This window comes from Brassica oleracea, chromosome C5 (genome assembly GCF_000695525.1).
Source record: "Brassica oleracea var. oleracea cultivar TO1000 chromosome C5, BOL, whole genome shotgun sequence".
Lineage (NCBI taxonomy): Eukaryota > Viridiplantae > Streptophyta > Magnoliopsida > Brassicales > Brassicaceae > Brassica > Brassica oleracea.
In genome coordinates, this window is record NC_027752.1 from 13,740,580 (window position 1) to 13,759,570 (window position 18,991).

Sequence of the window (18,991 nt, forward strand, 5' to 3'; positions counted from 1 at the left end):
AATCAGCTTGCTGAACCTCTGTTTATGAATCCGGAAAAGGCAACTACAAAAAAAGCTCTAGAACTGCTCGGTCCAGACTTTGACGCTGCTGACTACAAGGTAATATGTCAATTCAAATCAATATCTATTGAAGAAAACAGAAGAAATTATACTCTCTTTTGTGATCAAATAGGTTACTGGAGCATCGTATTTACGATTGATGTTTTTAATGAAATCTGGTACAAATTGTTGTTACTCACCGGCCAATCATCCACTGGTACACTCCCAAAAACACTCTTATTCAGTTTTTTTTTAGCCAACTCTTGTGGCGTTTACTGGTGTTCTTTAAGTCAGATATGATATATATGACCAAATTTTGTTGATTCAGGACACATCTACCTTTACGTGGAGAGATTAATGTTCACAATTGTGGTAGGAGAAGAGTTACGCCACAGAACGCAAGGCCAGACGCTTATACCGCATGTGAAAAACCAAAAGCATTGGAATCTTCATATTTCAAGTTTGTTTGATTGCACCGAAAAGCCTTGTTATCTTCTAGACATGTTTTTGCGTGTTGTTTAATATAGTTTGAATCATTATGGTCAATGTAAAAGTTGACCGTTATCATTCTATGTAAATTTGCCGTTTGACCAAGAATAATAGACATTCTTGGAAGTTCACATTATCGATGTTTAAGATCAAATCGACTTGGTCTAAGTATTGCTTACAAATTGCAAAGGAAATTGAAGAGCTTCTATCATCTTCTTTCCAGCATGATTCATGATGCATCATCGCCCTACGAATTTGAAGTGTCATGAATTTTAAGAGAGCCATATATTTGGTGTTGGGAGAACAAACTAAGACCGTTTCTTCCACAGCCTGACGTGGCAACAAAAGCCAACGATTAGGATTAAGAAAAGCTCAACTAGAACATGTTGACAAAAAGAACCCAAAAGAATCCAAGTCTAATATTAATTATACTTTTCCAAGAAAAGATATGATACACGTATTATACGGTAATGTTTGTATGATGTATCTATGTATTCAACTGTGTTTAGACATGTACGAATCTTAAATATCCATAAGTCTTCTGTTGACTTTGTTTGGTTTGTGGAAAATAAATACAAGATACGCCCACGCGCACTACCAGTTACCTCTCCTCATCTTCTCTCATTTTCCATTGTTTCCATTTTTTTTCTTTATTGGTTCAAAATATATAATATGAACATTCTATTCACAACATATATTATGAACGTTATAATTATCGATTCTTTCTATTAATATATACTTTTAATCTGATTATGAAGTTTATAAGCACTTTGGAAAATAAAAAGAAGGCCAAGAGCTACGTTTAAGATAGTTTAACTACACTGATCTTTCATCAACATGCCAGTAGTGCAAACCAAACAAATGAAGACATAATGGAAACACAAACATTTGGTTGCATCGTAGTATATGATGACTTGAAGTGTATACCGGTCTAGATGGAATGAAAACAAACATTGAAAACCGTAACGTGAGACATTTTCTTGTGAAATATTCACATCACGCAATTCACGCGCGTGAGGCCAAATGTACAAATACATTTAGTTACGCAAAGTGGAACCTTCTGCAAATTAAATATTACATTTCTATACTGTTTAATATTTTATTAATAGTCATTTCGTCATTTGATTTGGGAAATTTCTATATAATTTCAAGCCGAATAATACTCCGAATATTAACTTACAATAGTTCCCTTTTAGCAAGGACTCTATGTCCCATTTAAAATCATTTATCTATATAACCATAAAAGCAGTCCATTCATAATTCAGACATCCTTTCATCACAAAAGTTTATTTTCTGCTAGTTTGATCTTTTGCCTCTTCTTCAAACATCAAAGAAATGGAGCTATTCACCAAAGGAGACGCCGTTAAGTTAAGGAGCCACCTGGATAAGTTTTTAGTCGCCGACGACGATCAAGAAACCATCCGTCAAAGTCGTAAAGGAGATGCACGACGAGCCGTATGGACGGTAGAGACCGTCGAGGCTAAACCGAATCTGATAAGATTAAAAAGCTGTCACGGCACGTACTTAACGGCGAGCAATAAACCGTTGCTGTTAGGTATGACCGGTGAGAAAGTGACTCAAACGCACTCGTCTAACAAGCCTATGGATTGGCAAACGCAGTGGGAACCGGTGCGAGATGGTTTCTCGGTGAAGCTGAAGTCTTGGTGCGGTAAATGGATGAGGGCTAACGGAGGAACACCGCCGTGGAGAAACTCCGTTACTCACGACGAGCCTCATACATCGAAGACCAAGAACTGGTTGGTTTGGGATGTTATTACAGTTGATGGTTCTGATCTTGAAAACATGTCTGGTGGAGATGAGAGCTCTGTTTCTTCCCCGGTTTCTTCACATATCTCCGGGTCGGATCTCGGGTCAGAGCCTGCGTCGCCCGTTTCCGCTAGGTCAATGAAGAGTATTGATCGGTTCGCTTCTCTTGGTTTGAGTTCAATGTCTCCGAGATGGTCCTCAAAACCGGTACGTTTGACTAAGTCTTTAATTATCAATTTACATTTACATTGTGCATTGAATAGTTTTTTCTTAATTAAGTGTACCATAGAAAGTTATTATGGTTAGCTGGACTTAGCCCAATTTTGGTTGGCATGCATTAGATTAGATAGAAAAATGTAGGAATAATTACCATACTAGTAATATTTAGTGTTATAAAAACTTGGAAACTATATGAACTTAAATATACTTATATATATATGATTCTTTTCTCCACTAACATATATAGTGCTCCACAAGCACATACATCGTTCCACCAACCTAATAGCACCGAGAAATTTCATATTTTCTTTTGTTATATCTTATATTAATTAAATGCCTAGTTTACTTAGGGCATCTCTAATGGATACAAATTTTTTTTTATATTCCATGCTAAAATAGAGTAATTATATTATAGAGTTGAATTTGCTCCAATGATGCACTTTATAATAAAGTTATTCCATAATATAGTGAAATATAAAATAATGTTGTTTTTTCACTCTATATTTGGAGTAAAAAGTAACATTACTCTATATTTCACTCTATATTTAGAGTAAAAAGTAAACATTATTCTATATTTCACTCTAAAAAAAATAGAGTGAAATATATAGTAAATTTTCAGGTGCCATTGGAATGATCCTAGAACAACTTCTTATTTTATAATTCACTATAGAAACTACAACAGTTGAAAATATGACATTTCGAGTTCAGCTAAAGTTACAAACATGTAAGTGACAGTAAAAGTTCTTACAAAAGTTATACGTACCTATATAGGCTGGTTAAGAAATTTTTATACCTAATCTTTTTGGCGAACATTTAAAACTTACACCTAATGGCTTGATATAAATAAATCTAATCTCAGCTAACACAAGACACGTGGAAATAAAGTATGGTGGAAAAGTTAGTTTAGTTATGATTTATTTGTGATGGTATGGACTGTGGGACCATATGGTCCAAGGAAGGAAGCAGTTAGGAGAGTCCCACACTCATGAATTTCCTTTTTCCTTGGTCTTTCTTGCGGGCAAGAGACTAGACACTTATTCTATAAGCATTCCTTTAAATCCTCTTTTTCAAATCTCTTTATGGCATAGAGACAGTATTACATTTTTTTGGGTAAAATGTTAAAATTTTAGTACCATTTTCTTTTTAAAAAGTTTACAATATTGCAAGCAACTTATTACAACAAAAAAAAGAAAGAAAAAATCAACAACAATCCAATACAATATTACATTTTGAGCGAGAAAGGCATACAAATGCATTTTATTTTGTTAGAAACTATGTATTATATTTTTCCATTATTTCACATTTAGGTTTAATGTCTATACCACCATTACCTTACACTCCTAAGTTCTAAACTTAAACGGAATATTATATATATGTATATCATTGTATCAGTGTTCCAAAAAAAAAAAAAAAATATATATATATATAAATATCATCGTGTCAAATCTTAAGCTATTAATGGAACTTGATAAAACAGTTGCTATGTTTGTTTTTGATGTACCATCGAAAACTACATGACTAAATTTCTAATAGCATCATTATCAATAAAAGCTATATTAAGTTTCTAAAATAATATTTCAAGTAATATGCATGGAACAATTGACATGTAGCAATTTTTGCCAAAAAAAAAATTCATTTGAAAGACTATTTTTTTTTTTAAAGACTATGTTTTTCTTTCTTTAGTTTTATTTATTTATTTATTTTAACAAGAAAACTCTTACAAAATTTCACCAATGCTGATAACATGAAAACTCTTACAAAATTTCACCAATGCTGATAACATGAAAACTTAAGATGATCTCTTGGAAAATGGTAAAATAACATGGTGTTTTTTTGTGGAAATTGGTTACATATCTCTAGCATCACTTTTCATTAAAAGAAATACAAATAGTCCCATTCCAACTGTAATTTAATTAAAGTTTACCACTTTATCAATGATTTTAGATTAACCTTTGATTTGATCCAAAAAAAAAGATTAACCTTTGATATTGGACATTGACTCCCAGTATTCTGTTTAAACTTCTCTTGGAGAACCTGAATCCAACTTTGTATTAGCAGAAAATTTATAGTTTTGAAAAGTAAAAGAAATGCTAAGTCCCGATTTGGTCTTGAATACAAAGTAAAATATATATATAGTGGGATTCTCATCATTAACTCTTTTTCAGGATACCAATCCAGAAATGTAGTAGTAACATTGCATTTGTTTGCATTTGTACTACTTTGAAATTGAGACACATTAACAGAATAAAAACATGCTATTACACTGTGCTGACGTGGAAATTAAAACGCGGTAAATCCAATCAGCAAACTCTGACTTTTCAATTTTCATGCGCCTCTGACTAGTCCCGTGTAATGTCCGCGTTACTACAAAAAGTTAGACCAGACCAAGGACGGAGAGAAAGATGCACATATAAACACAAACCGCATCTTCACCACTTCTTACATATTCCCACACTCATTTTTTTTTAACAGAAAACGAGTAGCTTCAACCAAAAGGAGAAGACGAGTAGCTTAAACCAAAACGAAACAGTCTCAGCAATGGAGTTTTTCCAGAAAGCTAAAGCCATTCGGATGCGTAACAGCCACAACAAGTATCTATCCGCAGACGACGACGAGGAAACAGTGACACAAGACCGAAACGGATCAACCAAAAACGCTCGATGGACCGTCGAACCGGTTCGCGATTCGTACCACGTAATCCGTCTCAAAAGCTGTTACGGTAAATACCTAACCGCTTCGAACGAGCGGTTCTTGCTTGGAGCTACGGGGAAGAAAGTGATTCAGCTAAAACCGAGTCGTCTCGACTCGTCTGTTGAGTGGGAACCGGTTAGAGAAGGATCCAAGATTAAGCTCAGGACGAGATACGGTAACTATCTACGAGGTAACGGTGGTCTTCCGCCGTGGAGAAACTCGGTGACGCACGACATTCCTCATTTGTCGGCTACTCAGGATTCCATCTCGTGGGAGGTTGATGTTGTTGAGATCTTGGTTAATCCTCAAGTCACGGCGGAGACTGAGTTCACTCCGTCACCGAAGACGCAGCCTCCGCCGGTGAAGACGCAGCCACCACCGCATAGGAGGCCATCGAGGACTCCGTCTTCTCTTTCAGAGAGATCCGAACAAGATGTGAGTTACTATTGCTAATTACTGAAATACCCTCAAATTTTGTTTATAATTACCCTCCTGACATGAACTTTGGTTTTGACCAGTCGGTTGTGTCTCCACCGAAATCGGATGGGAGAACGATATACTACCACATCGCTGACGATGAAGGACACGTGGAGGATGAATCGAGCGTTGGATATGCTTTCACGTTTAAAGGGAACAGCGTGGCGGAGCTGACTCAGACGTTGCGAGAAGAAACGTGCATGGAGGACGCTGTGGTGTGCACTCGCAGTCCATTAAACGGCAAGCTGTTTCCCCTTCGTTTGCAACTTCCTCCTAACAATGGAACACTGCATGTCATTTTGGTACCCTCCAGTGCTAGCCTCTAGACCAGTGATTGTTTTCTCGTGTGGTGAGTGTTTTGGTGGAGCATTATGATATGAACCTTATAAAAGGTCTATAAGACAATAAGATTGGTAGATGGTACGAGACTCTTGGTAACGGAGATAAAAGACGTCGCACCATGAGCATTGCTTGCTCTATAGTATGAGTTGATATGTGAAAAAATGCAGAGTATAGAGTTTTGATAATAGAAAAAAATGCTTATACATTCTTTTTGGTGAATATAGACCAAGTTGTTCGTTTTTCTTGTTGTAAATAAACGATTTCATTTTGTAAACGAGCATTTGGATTGTTATTTGTAGGAGCATGCATTCGACAGGAACGAGTATTGTTTTGTTTTTCCTATGTACAATAAATCATAGTTACTACTTAGTACTTACTGGTAAATGAAAAGGAGTATCTTGAAAAATTGGAGTATGTGTAAACGTTAGAACATCATGTTACGCTGTACCAGAAATGTTAATTCATATCGGCTGAATTTCCATTGATTTCCTACAACAACCCCCAACACACAAGACTCCAGAGAAATACAAATGCTCAACCATGAAGTCAAATGCGAGCATCACTACCCTGAAAAATTAAATTGTACAATAAAAAACAATCGAATGCATGACCGTATGCATATTGTACTAAAAAATCAGCTAAAAGCTGGAGAAGCAAGTATTTCCACAACAATCATTCAAAAATGCTACTGGCATTATCCACTATACAAATATCTTATTTTCTCATATACTTGATTAAGATACTCTCTTTGGAGAAAAGAAGAAAAATAAGAGGAAAAGAAAGTGTATCTTCATCTGTAAGAAATAAATTTTGTTAAACTTTCGTATGTTATTTCCAAGAACCACCTAAATTGATACATAATAATTTTTAAAAATCTAATCCGCGAAAAAATAGTTTAGAAAAAATCTCAAAAATCTAACAGACAGAATAGTTTTTTATTGTTATCTAGAAATTAAGGGAGTAATTTCGGTTCTTTGATTTTATCTTTTTCAGTATCAATTATCCAATATATTTAAGAACACATAGCAGTCACTTACATCTCTCAGAAAAACCCTAATCATCCTCTTCCTCTTCTCTCTCATTTCTTCACCGCCGCTGTTCAACGGTGGTCACTTTCTCCGCCGATTAAATCGATCTCCTACACAAATCCAAGACCATGGCACCTACCGCTACTGCGACAGCGACAGCGACATCTTCCTCAGACGCCAGCGAAGGACCAGTGATGGGACTCATCAACAAGCGTCTCCGCGCCCTCCGCAAGAAACTCAACCGAATCACTCAAATGGAAGAATCGATCTCTCAGGGGAAAACCCTAAACAAGGAGCAACAAGAAGTCCTCCGCTCCAAACCGTCCGTCCTCGTCCTCATCGAAGAGCTCGACAAGCTCCGCGCTCCTCTCTCCGCCGCTGTCTCCGAAGAAATCACCCTGGCCACTACTCACCACCTCCACCACCACAATCAAGCTCCCCCCGATCAAAACGAAGTAGCTGGCGCTCCCGAGGAGGAAGAAGCGAAGAAGTTGGAGGATTTGGTGAATCTGTTGTACTTTGGCTCGCTCTTCGACGTGAAGTCGCAGAACGAGTTGGCTTCGATTATGCTGACGAGGACGCACGAGAGAGGTTGCTGTTTGGTTTACGATACGGTTACGGATGAGTCCACGGATCTGCTATGTGATAAGGATCTGGATTTGATTTCGGAGCTGTGGACTATGATGGTATCCAGGCCTGCGGATTCGTCCTTGTCTCACAAGAACGCTTTGGAGCGTTGCGTCGAGCATGCTAAGCTTTGGTTGGCTAACTCGGACCAGCCGATTGCTTCCAACTGCAATGTTTCATGTAAGAAAAATCCAAAAGTTAGTTTGCTTCTTTTGCTACGTGTTTGTTTTAGTTTTTACTTATTGGGATTTGTGGTGTTTCAGATGCTGGACTGAGAGAGAAGTTGAAGAAGATTATGGGTTCTAATTACTTCACTATTACTCCTGAGATGGTTGCTCCTGTTGAAGCAGCGTCTGCAGCTGCTGCTGGTAACTACGGTGCTTTCCAAGTCGCTGCTGACACTGAGCAAAAGGTAGGTATTCACCTTTTTAGGTTAGGTTTTGAGTTGGAGAGGGAGCTCTCAGTGGTTATCATTGAAATGCTTTGATCATCTGAATTCTCTTTCTTCGTTTGTATGTGACTTTTTTTTAGGTTGCATTGCTGTTTTGTTTCATAACACATTCTTTTCAAAGCTAAACTGCTTATTGCTAGTTCTTTGTTTGTTATCAAATTGTTAGTGAATTTCATAGGTCGAATGCATGTTGTTCTTTCTGTTATGAGATGCTAAGCTCTAATTTGATCCCAAGGAGGAGACTAGTGATCCCAGATCGAGTTTCTTTTGTGTAGGAGTCAGAGTTTGTCTAGGCTTGTGCTTTGTGTGATCAGGATAGAGAAGTACATTGTTAAGTTGATTGTTACATTAATTTTATGGTCTTTGAGAACTCTGCTCTACGAGTTGTTAATATATTCTGGTTTATTCATGTGAGTAGTGATTAATAACCGTGACAGTATTTTTCTTCACTGTGGCGAATGTTTAAGACATGTTTCTCTTGAGTGTCTAGTTATGTGATGTAGAGAACATACATCCTTCGCTTGTGTATCCATTGTTCTCTTTCTTTCCGTGGGACTGATGTTCATCTGGTTGCAGGAAGAAGACGCATCAAACATTAAAGAACAAGAATCTGCTGTTAATGATCAATCTGAGCAACCAAAGGTAATCCAGTGAAATGTGGAGCTTTTAAAAGCATCTTTATAAATCGATTGCTCTAGGCTGAATTTGTTGATTTTTTTTTTTTTTATATATTTGGGGTTTGAAGGATGAGTCAGTGACGGAAGGAGAGTTGGTCCAAGGACAGCAGGAACAAGGATATACTCAGGTGGAAGGAGGGAGGTCAAAGAGAGATTATCAGCAACAGTATGTACCTCGTGGAACCCACCAGAACCAGAGAGGTCATAGAGGTGCTAGAAGAGGTCATTCCAACGCCCCCCGGGGAGGTCGAGGTGGTGGTGGAGGATACTCGAATGGGAGGTATGAATCTTATGACAATTCGGGTGGAAACGGTTACCAAAGGAGCCACTACAACAACAGAGGAAGGGGACGTGGTGGTGGTGGAGGAAACGGCCATTCATACAACAACAACAACAACCAAGACTCAAATGTAACTGTTGCGTCTTAGCCTTTCTGCCTCGTTGACTTTTGGGTGCATGTCCTTGTTTGGGTTTGGAACTTTTGTCAATTGCTCTTTGGTGTTATGTTATGAACTTCTGTTTTTCTTTTGTAGCCATCAATCAATATGATCCCTTTTCTCTCCATGAGAGCCATTTCAGATAGTCAGAACATGGCTTTTACATGTTCATCCAAATAGACCGAGACGTGAGCTCATGGTCTATGAGAGGCTGTGGAGAAAACAGAGTTTTTGCCTTTTTTTTTTTTTTTTTTTCTAAAAGCCACTTGCTTTGAAAGTGGTATTCCAAATAACCTGAAACAAAACCTTAAAAGGATAAACAAATTGAGAATCTAAAGAAACTTTACCTCAACTTGATCTTTGGAATTTGATTAACGTCCGAATAAAGCATACTCCTTTAATGTTTTTTCAGATTGAAAAGCTTTGGTTCTTGTGCGGTCACATGACTTCTTCTTCTTCTTCTCGTACTTTCTTGTTTTTTCTTTTGTGAGAATTTCCTTATTTGAAACACAGAGAATTTGGCAAATCCGAGTACGGTTTCTTCTTAGCATCTCTCCTCTTTGATATGAGGACCGCTTGATAGAGAGCGCACACAAACTGTTCGACGAAATGCTCCAAAGATGGTCTCTCTCAACTCAGGCCCCGTTTCTTCTTTTGCTCCACGGCTTTCGCTGATTGATTCCGATACCCTTTTGCCTCTTTCCTCTTTCTCTTCCTTCAATCCCATTTGTTCGGGGAAATTGAGTCTTTTAGCTGATGGGAAAAGTTGTGGACCTGTTCAATGGTTTCTGGAGGTCAAGCTGAGGAAGAAAGGTTGTTGCTTTAGGCGTAGTGGGGTTCTGAGGATGTGCAATAACCAAGATTTGGGATGGGATAGCGATAAGGATCTGGAAACGGAGATTTTGGAGTTCATGAAGAATTCTGATAAACCTGGCATGTTTCCGAGCAAGAAGGATTTAATCCGTTCTGAAAGATTTGATCTTGTGGAGAGAATTGTAAACCAAGGTGGATGGCTTTCAATGGGATGGGACTTGGATGAACAACAAGAAGAGGAGGTCCGAGTAAAAGAGAACGTCGTGCTAGGGGACTTGCCTATTGAGAAACAGCTTCGTAATCTTTCCTCGAATGCCTCATATTCAAGAGAGTGGGTCCTCTAAATTTACATTGCTTCTTATTCTATGCCTTTTGAGAATGTTAGTTAACATAGGCTCTGTTTTATCAGAGAAGTAGATGGTAAGAATGAGAGTGGGATTGAAGGCATATTGACCAGGTTGGAGAAAGAAAGGAATTTGAGTCTAGGGATAAACTTGAGTGGGAAAGGCGAAAGCAATGGTGCCATGTATGATGATATCACCCTAAATGGTTCCCCTCCTCGTTCTTCTATTATTGTGGTATGTTTTCTTGTCTGTTATAAGCTTTGCTGTTCACTTCATAAGAATAAACTGTTTATGTCGTGAGGTGTTTCCCTACCTTTTTTCTCAAAAGACAGCTAGTGAGTTTCAAGATGTCGACGCTAGTAGAAGTTCAGGTGAATATGGACAAAGTAGGTATCAAGAAGCCAAGCCAGTTTCAGGAAACAATTCGTCTACATCAGAAACGTGGAGAACATGGAGTATGAGGAGAGCTGGCTTTACTGATGAAGATTTTGAAGGTATGCCAGTGATTTCTGTCTTCTTCCATATATAATGATTTCAGTAAAACAAAGATCTAAAGCCATTAACATTTGTACAGCTGCTGAAATATCTTCAAGTAGCTTGGTTGGTCTAAAGAAGGATGATACGAATAAGGATTCAAACGGAAAAGACAAAACTGCATCTTACTCTGAAGATATAAATACGACTCATATCAAAAGCCGTCTTCAGAATCTCCAGTCAGAACTTTCTTCTGTTCTTCAATCCCTTAGGTCTCCTCCTCCTGATGAAGTTGGAACAAGCAAGGTAACGTATGTTTTCATTTCTTCGTGTGTGATTGTTTGAACGGATGGGACCGAGAATCCTCTCTCTATTTGACTGATCAAAATAGTAGCGATTCTATAAATGATTAACATTTGACTTATTTTTGGTTTATGATTTTATGTAGGATAGTGAGATAAAATCTGGAAACTTGGAGAACCTCAATGATGATTGGGAGTTCAAAGAGAATGAAATCATATATGCCCAGAACAAGCTACGGTCTACAAGGGCAAAGCTAGCTGTTCTTGAAGGAAAGATGTCTATGGCTATAATGTATGCGTTGCTCATTGGTTATGTGCAAATAGATAAGAGTAGGATGCTTATGCTAATTGTCTCTCACATTGGCTAGCTTGTTTCTCTTCTAGAGATGCACAGAGGATTGTAAGGGAGAAACAGAGAAAAATAGATCATGCTAGGAGAGCTTTACGGTTACTCCGGACTGCATCCATAGTATGGCCTAACTCAGCCTCGGAAGTTTTACTAACGGGTTCATTTGACGGTTGGTCAACCCAGGTCAGTTCACATCGATAAAAGAAAAAAAAACGGATAAAACAAAGTCCTTCACATCTACTTAAATTTGTTTTATGATTTTGGAAGCAGAGGAAAATGAAGAAAGCACAGAACGGAGTCTCCTCTTTGACGCTGAAGCTATATCCTGGAAAATACCAGGTTAGCTCATTCAATCAAACACAGTATCTGCATCTAATATTATACATGTTTATGAGCCACAAACCAAATCTTAAAGTCGCTACATTTTCTTCACAGATAAAGTTCATAGTTGATGGCCAGTGGAAAGTGGACCCGCTTAGACCCATTGTTACTTGTGATGGATATGAAAACAATCTGCTCATCATCTCGTGAGGTCATTGCTAATCCCACCATCCATGGATCATTGAGCTGAATCAGTAGGGTTTTAGTTTACTTTTGTAATTTCACTTTCAAGTAGAGCAAGGTTAGCCAGGGAAAAGCAGTAGAGCTAGCTGTAGGTTTTTTATAATCTTAAAAAAACGAAAAAAATCTGTATATCTCAATTTTCATCATTGTAATGACTATTCCTCTTGACGAGAATAATGCCAATAATTGACTTCTCACATTGTACAATGTTACACACATTAGAGATATGATACATCCATTTCTATGATGAAGAAAGCTTTTGTATTCGCCGAACTAAATATGTAAATCCACTTCCGCAATATACTTTGGTATCTCTCGTCCGCTGGTCTATACTTCCTAGGCTTACGAGTTGAGGATTGTTCTGATCATTGGTGTTTCCAACACCTAGCTGACCATGTTCACCCCATCCACATGTCTGAACTTCTCCATTCTCTGCAAGGTATATTCACAGGTTTGTTTGTTTATAACTCAGAAAGTCTGGAGAACAAAGAGATGAATTGCCACCTGTTAAAGCAGCAGAATGCTCTGCTCCTGCTGCAATTTGCATAACTTTAACTCCATCAAAACCTGGAACTTTCTCCAAAAAAGGTTCAGACGGATCTACTTGCAGTTGTTGCTTCTCGGATTGTTTATTAAGGGTGTTACCAAGCTTGAAAACTTCTCCATCGACTGTTCAACAAAGTCCATGAGCAGAGGAATGAGTTCAATGAGCTATCAGAAGCTAACTCATGCATCTAAACAGAAATTACCGGTTAGTAATAAAGCATGACTCCATCCTAAAGCAACTTCTCTGAAGAATTGAGATGAGGGTAAACACTGAGGGGCTTGAACATCAGGACTGCCGCAGAAACCTCTTCCCCAACTGAACATTTGTCCATTAGCTGGTTAAGCACATCGCAATACGAGTTTAACAAAACACACACATGATTCGATCAATCAATGAAACTGAACATGAGACTTAAAGAGTTAACCGGTTATAGCTGCACTATGATCTCCATTGGCTGCTATACGAACAATCTCAACATCTTCTAATCCAGAGACAAGACATGGAAGATTAATTAGTGTCTTAGTTTTGTCTGATGAGAAACCAAGCTGTCCGCGTTTCCCAGATCCGAATCCGCACACTTGATTTCCTGAAGAAGACAAGATAAATCAAAAATGAGAAAACAAACTTTTATTGAAGAGCTAGTGAATGCAGTGTCAGATGTTTTACCTGCGAACAAGACAAGTGAGTGGCGCATACCACAAGCTACCATCTTCACGCTCTTATCGGCAAAGTAAGAGACTTTAGCTGGAGAGCAAAGTGACATGTTATCACCATGACCAAGCTGACCAAATGAGCCATTTCCACAAGTGAATAGGCAACCAGAATCTAACACAAAAAACACAAAAGGGAGATCAATCTCTTTGTCTCCTAAGCAGTTTCAAGCCTCCATGTTAAGTTTACCTACCTGAAACAAAACCAGAGTGGCTCCATCCAGCTGAGGCTTGAGTTACAACATAGTCGTCGAAGAAAGATACTGGTTTTGGCAAAGAAGAGTCGAGCATGTCCCCATGTCCTAATTGACCAGAGTTTCCCCTTCCCCATGTCAACACCTTACCACCTGCAAATTAAAAAAAAAAAAAACATACTTTAAATGTTGGATCAGAAGATACTTAATCGGAGATTTGAAGGGGGGGGGTTACCAGAAGTCAAGGCGATGACGTGAGCGCCGCCACAAGCGAGCATCGATATGGAAGCAAGTGACGTCAGCCAGAGAAGCTGCGGGAGATGCTCGTCTTGCAGCTTAGCAGTCCCTAGTTGGCCGTCCGTTCCTGCACCCCAGCTCCACACTTGTTCTTCTTCATCGGCCCGAGCCGGAGTTATCCCACCGTGTTCGGCCATCACTCGACCGTCTCTGATGCTTAGCACAGTGACCTAAACGACGTAGTTTGAACCTAACTGGCTAAAGTTAATTAGTGTTTTTGGGCTTAAGATAAATGGGCTTAACATCGGGTGAAGGCCCACATAGTAACTCCTCTGTCCACATGTGTGAGAAGTTGAGAGAGACATGACATATCGATGGACCCACAAAACTCCAATGCTTCAGCACTTCCAAACATAATTTGCCACGTGTCGACTGTCTGACCTTAATTCGAGACTGGAACTATTATTAATGCAGAGAAAATCTATGTGTTTTGTACTAAAAGGTCCCACACTGACGTGGATGGCGGTAATATCTGGATCTGAGTCATCTGATCCGCACACGTGGCCATTCAAAAGATTGTGTTGAGTTTTGAACATCGCCATGGGTCGTGATTCGGATAAGAAGAGCTCTGTCTATTTTTTTTTGCTAAAAGATAAATATCATATAAATAAAAGTTTAGACTTTACAAGAAATAAAAATCTAATTATGTTACACCTTGACAAAAAAAGCTAAAAACAAGGTAATAACCCGAATGAAGATGAGCCGGACTAATTTCCACGTTCAGCACATTCACTTTTCCATGAGTTTAAGGAATTGCTTCCTCTCTCTTCTAGCGGTGATGATGTTTCGCATCTCCTTGTTTCCGGCGCAAGGACAAGCTCTGTCTATTTTCAATTTCACAAACTAATTTGTTTTATTACCATTAATCAAATAGTGCTAGTCCTTTTCAAATGATAGAATCAATTCTCCTTTCTACTATTTCAATCATTGACTATTTGGAAATGTAGCATATAACATGTTATCAACCGTAGTGTATATACATTTGGATAGCTAAATGATCACATCATATCATTTGAAAAAATACACACTAACCTTTGGATTCTCTAGCCATTGAAAAATATGGTATTGTCGGTCGAGTTCTATGAAAGGTCGTAGTACTTTAACACCATGGCTATAACATAACGTACGTTTAACTTGCAAGAAAATTAATATTTTATTTATAAGATTTTTATTACCAACCATGAAAATATTCAACGTTTTTTTCGCCTCAATATGAACCCTAAGAAAAATAAAGAAGCAGATAAGTTATCTTGGGCCACACGGGATGTAGACCTACAGTGTTACAAGCTCACAACCCTAGATTTGAAGCACTCAACGTTGGGTCATAGTAGAATCCGAGAGCTGCAAGCTCCGGGAAGCTGTATTGATTACTTCCCAAGCCTTCTTCTTCTTCTTCTTCTTCTTCTTCAGTGTACTGCGTATTATCGCTTTTCATCGAGCTACCTTCTTCCCCAAGCTTCTCGGCTTCCATAGACTGAGTTTCGAGTTTCTCTTGTATTTTCAGCTCCTCTTTGAGAAGTGCAACCTGTTTTTGAGTGTTTCATCAAAATGTTTAACTTAGTCTCTGTAAAATTCGCATTTTAAGAATAAATGTACCTTGTTCTCGAGGGCTTGGTTTTGTCGAACGAGAATGTCCCTATCAGTTTTGAGCTTAGCATAGCTAGCCTTAAGAGAGTCACAGTCGAGCTCTAGCTGTCTAGTCTTGAACCTAGCCCTTCTGTTTTGGAACCATACAGCGACTTGGGTCGGCTGCAAACCCAGCTTCTCGGCCAGCCAGAGTTTTCTGTCTGGTTCGAGTCGTTTATCTTCTTCGAAACTCTCCTCTAGTAAACACAATTGGATTGGTGTCAGCTTCCGTTTCTTGGTTGTCTCACGCATCTTGTAGCTCTCACAGACGTCGTCTTCGTCCACAGTGTTGATCTCCGTATTGCTCATTGAGCTAGATCCTGAATCAAGAAGATTGTGTGACCAAAATTTTGATTCAATAATCCACAATGACACGAAAATTAAGAAGAGAATCTTTCTATGTCACATGAAGTTGTTCAAAGTTTTTTTTTTTTTTTGTTCGAACTTTTTAAACTCAGAGTGGATACAATTTGACAATGAAGATTCGTTAAAGGTCAAAACTAAACAAAAGGTGCATTGGAGGAAACCCACAAAACTAAAATCAAGAACGGTGGAAAAGATGAATACCATAAAGAGCAGATTGAGAGGTTGGAGGAAAGCAAGAAGAATGAAACTTAAGGCAATGGTTTTGGTTCTGGTTCTGAAACCAAACTTCTGAATCAATGTTTGAGTTTTCCATTGGTGAATGTTGTAAATGAAAATGCTGAGTCAATTGCTGTAAATGTTGAGACTCACAAGAGTCACTTTTTATAAAGGATAAATTATGGAATTGTGAAAAACAAAAGTTACAAGAAGGAAAAAACGATTCCTTTTGCTTGTTTAAGTGTTTGGTAAGAAGAGTGAGACAAAGGTGCTGTTTTGCCATAAGAGGGATCACACTTGTGGTTTATAATCAGCTGAGTTCAAACAAGTCTATTGACTAACATTTTTTTCCATCCATAGGCCTCTTTAGAAAAAAACAACTCAATGTTACATTTAATAAAAAGTTACTCTTTATATTAGGGAAAATACTGGAGAAACGTATAACAAACAAAAACATAGTGATATAAACATGTTATGTGTGGAAGCACCTTAGCCTATTGGTTAAGGTTTAAATGCTTCTACACCCAGGTCTGGGGTTCGAATCCCAGACTATGCAATTTCTTGCAGATTATAGGATGCGAAGCTTTCGGAGGTTCCAGAATACTGTAAGCAGAGCCGTTCGTTGTGATCGCCTATTGCGGTGAGAGTCTGTCCATCGAGGATGTCGTACATGCAGAACCGTCCGTGGTTTCAAATGTTTCGGGGAAAGCTTCATCGTGGAATCATTATTCGTGGAGCTGTTCATCAATATCACATATGTTGCAGGTAGTTGATCATCATATCTAATGGATTTAGAGATTATATGATGATGTAATGTGTTACCCAGCGTTAAAAAAAAAAAAAACATGTTATGCAACCAGCCAACCACCAAGTAAAAGCTCATAGCTCCTCAGTGTAAACATGATGATTGTGGTTCAATATTAATAAACCTCAAAAAAGAAAAGAAAAACCGGATCCTAGTGTGCATGATGAGTTCACAAGTTGGACAGGAGATGCTCTCTAAATCACCTTTGTTATCTATTTATATGCAAGTGGGTACAATATTTCCTTATGTGACACAAACAATCCCTGTGTACTATATTTGACGAAAATAAGGAAATTTTAAAAGGGACCCATTCTTTTGTTTTCCGTCGACATCAGATTCTTTTGGTTTGGTTTCGTGAAATCTGTGAATGTCCAGCGGTGTACTAAAGTAATAGGTTTGAACACTATGTATATAAATAATTTTTACATATTATTATTTATGTTGCATTCATTTACGTATTATATATTAATTAAATTAGAATAAATTCATAAATTCAAAACAATACCTCTTATTTATTTATAATACAATTTCTAGTAAATAAATCAAAACAATCATTTTATTCATGTTATATGATATATAATTAAATTTCAGTAATATTGACATAGATATATAGTATATTTTAATATAAATATTTATTACGGAGAGTTCTTACTCATATGATTTATTAACATTTGTATATTTTCCGTAACAAAAAATTTAAATCATTAATCACACAATTTTCAATATGATATTTTTTCAATGTAAATTTTAAAATTAAAATACTAAGGTCTCAATACGTTTTGAATTCAAATTTTGAAATTAACATATATATATATATATATGTATTTTTATACGGTATATATAGTTTAATTTAAACAATATTAAAATTATATATATATATATTAGTATGAATATCCATTAAATGAGACTTCATATTGATAAGATTTTATGATCATTTGTATTTGCTATAACAAAAAAAGTTAAACCATTGATTACAAAATTTTCAATGTGAGACTTTTAACATTTTTAATAATTTATAGTCTTTTCAAAAATTCAAAATATAACATATAAGAAAAATCTAAGATTTTTATTATATGGTTAATGTGATTGTTTAATTTTTTTAAAAATCATATAAAATTAAGCAAATATGAGGGAGGATACAAAAATTGTTATCAAATCTTTATTATTCATAATTATAAATTGTCATATATATATATATATATATTAATCATATTAGGTAATTCTGTAGTTTTTATTTAAGAATATAATGCAAAATATTATTTTGTACACTACTAATCAATTTGATAGTTAGTTTAGTAAAAAAATATAATAAATATTTAGATGAACCAACTAATTTTTCTAAAAATACATCCTAGTTATGGCAAGCGATTACAAAAAAATGTTGTAATGTTTCTCAATTAATATATATAAGGAATTACATTGCTTTTGTGTATTCACATGATAGTGTTAGCCCTGAGACGAATCGGATGTCCGAGGTATTTTGAGAGATCCGGATCCGTAAAATTGCTATCCGGATCCGGATTCGGCCTCTCTGGATATCCGGGGTTAGGATATCCGGACTAAAATCTAAATACCCGCGGATATCCGGATCCTTTTTGAAAAAAAATTTAAAAAATTAAAAATTATATTAAAAACTAGCTAATTAAAATGATTTATTTAATTTATTTAGCCTATTAATTTTTTTTAAATGAAAAATATTGAAATTGAATAAAATTAAAAAATTTCATTATTTTATATAAAAATTATATATAGCATACATATATAAATATAATTAAATTTTAAATATTTTAAATAAATAGAAAGTTCGGATCCGCATCCGGATATCCAGACCTAAAATTTCATTATCCGGATCCGCCGAATCCGTAAAATCAAGATCCGGATCCGGATTCGGACCCCTCAAGTATCCATTTTTTCGGATCGGATCGGAGTAAATCTCGGATCGGATAACAGATCTCGGATATAAGTCTCAGGCCTAGATAGTGTAGTGCTGTCCTTTTTGTTTGGATAATGCCGTTTTATGAATTCAGCAAATAAAAATCTAAATATGTTTATTTTTTCTACGGGTAGTTTTGTTTAAAGTAGTTTTGTTTAAGGTTTGGGTTAAAACCTATCCAAAGTTCTTGATTTTATTATCTGGATC

At 36.9% G+C, this 18,991-nt stretch overlaps 5 protein-coding genes across 5 annotated transcripts; 3 read left to right on the forward strand and 2 right to left on the reverse strand.

The window, feature by feature from the left end:
• The first annotated feature begins 1,719 nt into the window (after nucleotides 1–1,719).
• On the forward strand, nucleotides 1,720–6,430 carry LOC106294400. Its single transcript, XM_013729953.1, has 3 exons — nucleotides 1,720–2,502; nucleotides 4,987–5,640; nucleotides 5,724–6,430. Exons 1-3 carry the CDS (start codon nucleotides 1,864–1,866, stop codon nucleotides 6,006–6,008), a joined length of 1,578 nt encoding a protein of 525 aa, XP_013585407.1. The 5' UTR covers nucleotides 1,720–1,863; the 3' UTR covers nucleotides 6,009–6,430.
• Nucleotides 6,431–7,029: 599 nt separating this feature from the next.
• On the forward strand, nucleotides 7,030–9,371 carry LOC106294402. The gene is made up of 4 exons (XM_013729955.1): nucleotides 7,030–7,859; nucleotides 7,943–8,091; nucleotides 8,707–8,772; nucleotides 8,876–9,371. Exons 1-4 carry the CDS (start codon nucleotides 7,181–7,183, stop codon nucleotides 9,233–9,235), a joined length of 1,254 nt encoding a protein of 417 aa, XP_013585409.1. The 5' UTR covers nucleotides 7,030–7,180; the 3' UTR covers nucleotides 9,236–9,371.
• Nucleotides 9,358–12,289, forward strand: LOC106294401. The gene is made up of 8 exons (XM_013729954.1): nucleotides 9,358–10,388; nucleotides 10,467–10,635; nucleotides 10,730–10,895; nucleotides 10,976–11,181; nucleotides 11,324–11,469; nucleotides 11,562–11,709; nucleotides 11,797–11,865; nucleotides 11,962–12,289. The coding sequence occupies exons 1-8, from the start codon at nucleotides 9,865–9,867 to the stop codon at nucleotides 12,055–12,057; spliced, it is 1,524 nt and encodes a 507-aa protein (XP_013585408.1). The 5' UTR covers nucleotides 9,358–9,864; the 3' UTR covers nucleotides 12,058–12,289.
• Nucleotides 12,228–14,045, reverse strand: LOC106294403 (ultraviolet-B receptor UVR8). Its single transcript, XM_013729956.1, has 7 exons — nucleotides 13,777–14,045; nucleotides 13,542–13,694; nucleotides 13,304–13,462; nucleotides 13,062–13,223; nucleotides 12,840–12,971; nucleotides 12,595–12,759; nucleotides 12,228–12,522 (listed from the first exon to the last, which is right to left on the reverse strand). The coding sequence occupies exons 1-7, from the start codon at nucleotides 13,973–13,975 to the stop codon at nucleotides 12,332–12,334; spliced, it is 1,161 nt and encodes a 386-aa protein (XP_013585410.1). The 5' UTR covers nucleotides 13,976–14,045; the 3' UTR covers nucleotides 12,228–12,331.
• An 872-nt stretch (nucleotides 14,046–14,917) lies between these two features.
• LOC106293282 (homeobox-leucine zipper protein ATHB-54) lies at nucleotides 14,918–16,320 on the reverse strand. The gene is made up of 3 exons (XM_013728936.1): nucleotides 16,032–16,320; nucleotides 15,435–15,784; nucleotides 14,918–15,363 (listed from the first exon to the last, which is right to left on the reverse strand). Exons 1-3 carry the CDS (start codon nucleotides 16,141–16,143, stop codon nucleotides 15,127–15,129), a joined length of 699 nt encoding a protein of 232 aa, XP_013584390.1. The 5' UTR covers nucleotides 16,144–16,320; the 3' UTR covers nucleotides 14,918–15,126.
• Between the last annotated feature and the right edge of the window lie 2,671 nt (nucleotides 16,321–18,991).

Coding starts and splice junctions, on each gene's coding strand:
- LOC106294400 (XM_013729953.1), top strand. CDS start 1,864: ATGGAGCTATTCACCAAAGGAGACGCCGTTAAGTTAAGGAGCCACCTG. Junction 2,503..4,986: donor CGAGATGGTCCTCAAAACCG/GTACGTTTGACT, acceptor TTTTTTTAACAG/AAAACGAGTAGCTTCAACCA. Junction 5,641..5,723: donor CAGAGAGATCCGAACAAGAT/GTGAGTTACTAT, acceptor GGTTTTGACCAG/TCGGTTGTGTCTCCACCGAA.
- LOC106294402 (XM_013729955.1), top strand. CDS start 7,181: ATGGCACCTACCGCTACTGCGACAGCGACAGCGACATCTTCCTCAGAC. Junction 7,860..7,942: donor TTCCAACTGCAATGTTTCAT/GTAAGAAAAATC, acceptor GTGGTGTTTCAG/ATGCTGGACTGAGAGAGAAG. Junction 8,092..8,706: donor CTGCTGACACTGAGCAAAAG/GTAGGTATTCAC, acceptor ATCTGGTTGCAG/GAAGAAGACGCATCAAACAT.
- LOC106294401 (XM_013729954.1), top strand. CDS start 9,865: ATGGTCTCTCTCAACTCAGGCCCCGTTTCTTCTTTTGCTCCACGGCTT. Junction 10,636..10,729: donor CTCGTTCTTCTATTATTGTG/GTATGTTTTCTT, acceptor TTTTCTCAAAAG/ACAGCTAGTGAGTTTCAAGA. Junction 11,866..11,961: donor TATATCCTGGAAAATACCAG/GTTAGCTCATTC, acceptor TTTTCTTCACAG/ATAAAGTTCATAGTTGATGG.
- LOC106294403 (XM_013729956.1), bottom strand. CDS start 13,975: ATGGCCGAACACGGTGGGATAACTCCGGCTCGGGCCGATGAAGAAGAA. Junction 13,695..13,776: donor CGTCATCGCCTTGACTTCTG/GTAACCCCCCCC, acceptor TTTAATTTGCAG/GTGGTAAGGTGTTGACATGG. Junction 12,972..13,061: donor TCATAGTGCAGCTATAACCG/GTTAACTCTTTA, acceptor GTGCTTAACCAG/CTAATGGACAAATGTTCAGT.
- LOC106293282 (XM_013728936.1), bottom strand. CDS start 16,143: ATGGAAAACTCAAACATTGATTCAGAAGTTTGGTTTCAGAACCAGAAC. Junction 15,785..16,031: donor CTCTCAATCTGCTCTTTATG/GTATTCATCTTT, acceptor TTCTTGATTCAG/GATCTAGCTCAATGAGCAAT. Junction 15,364..15,434: donor ACCAAGCCCTCGAGAACAAG/GTACATTTATTC, acceptor ACTCAAAAACAG/GTTGCACTTCTCAAAGAGGA.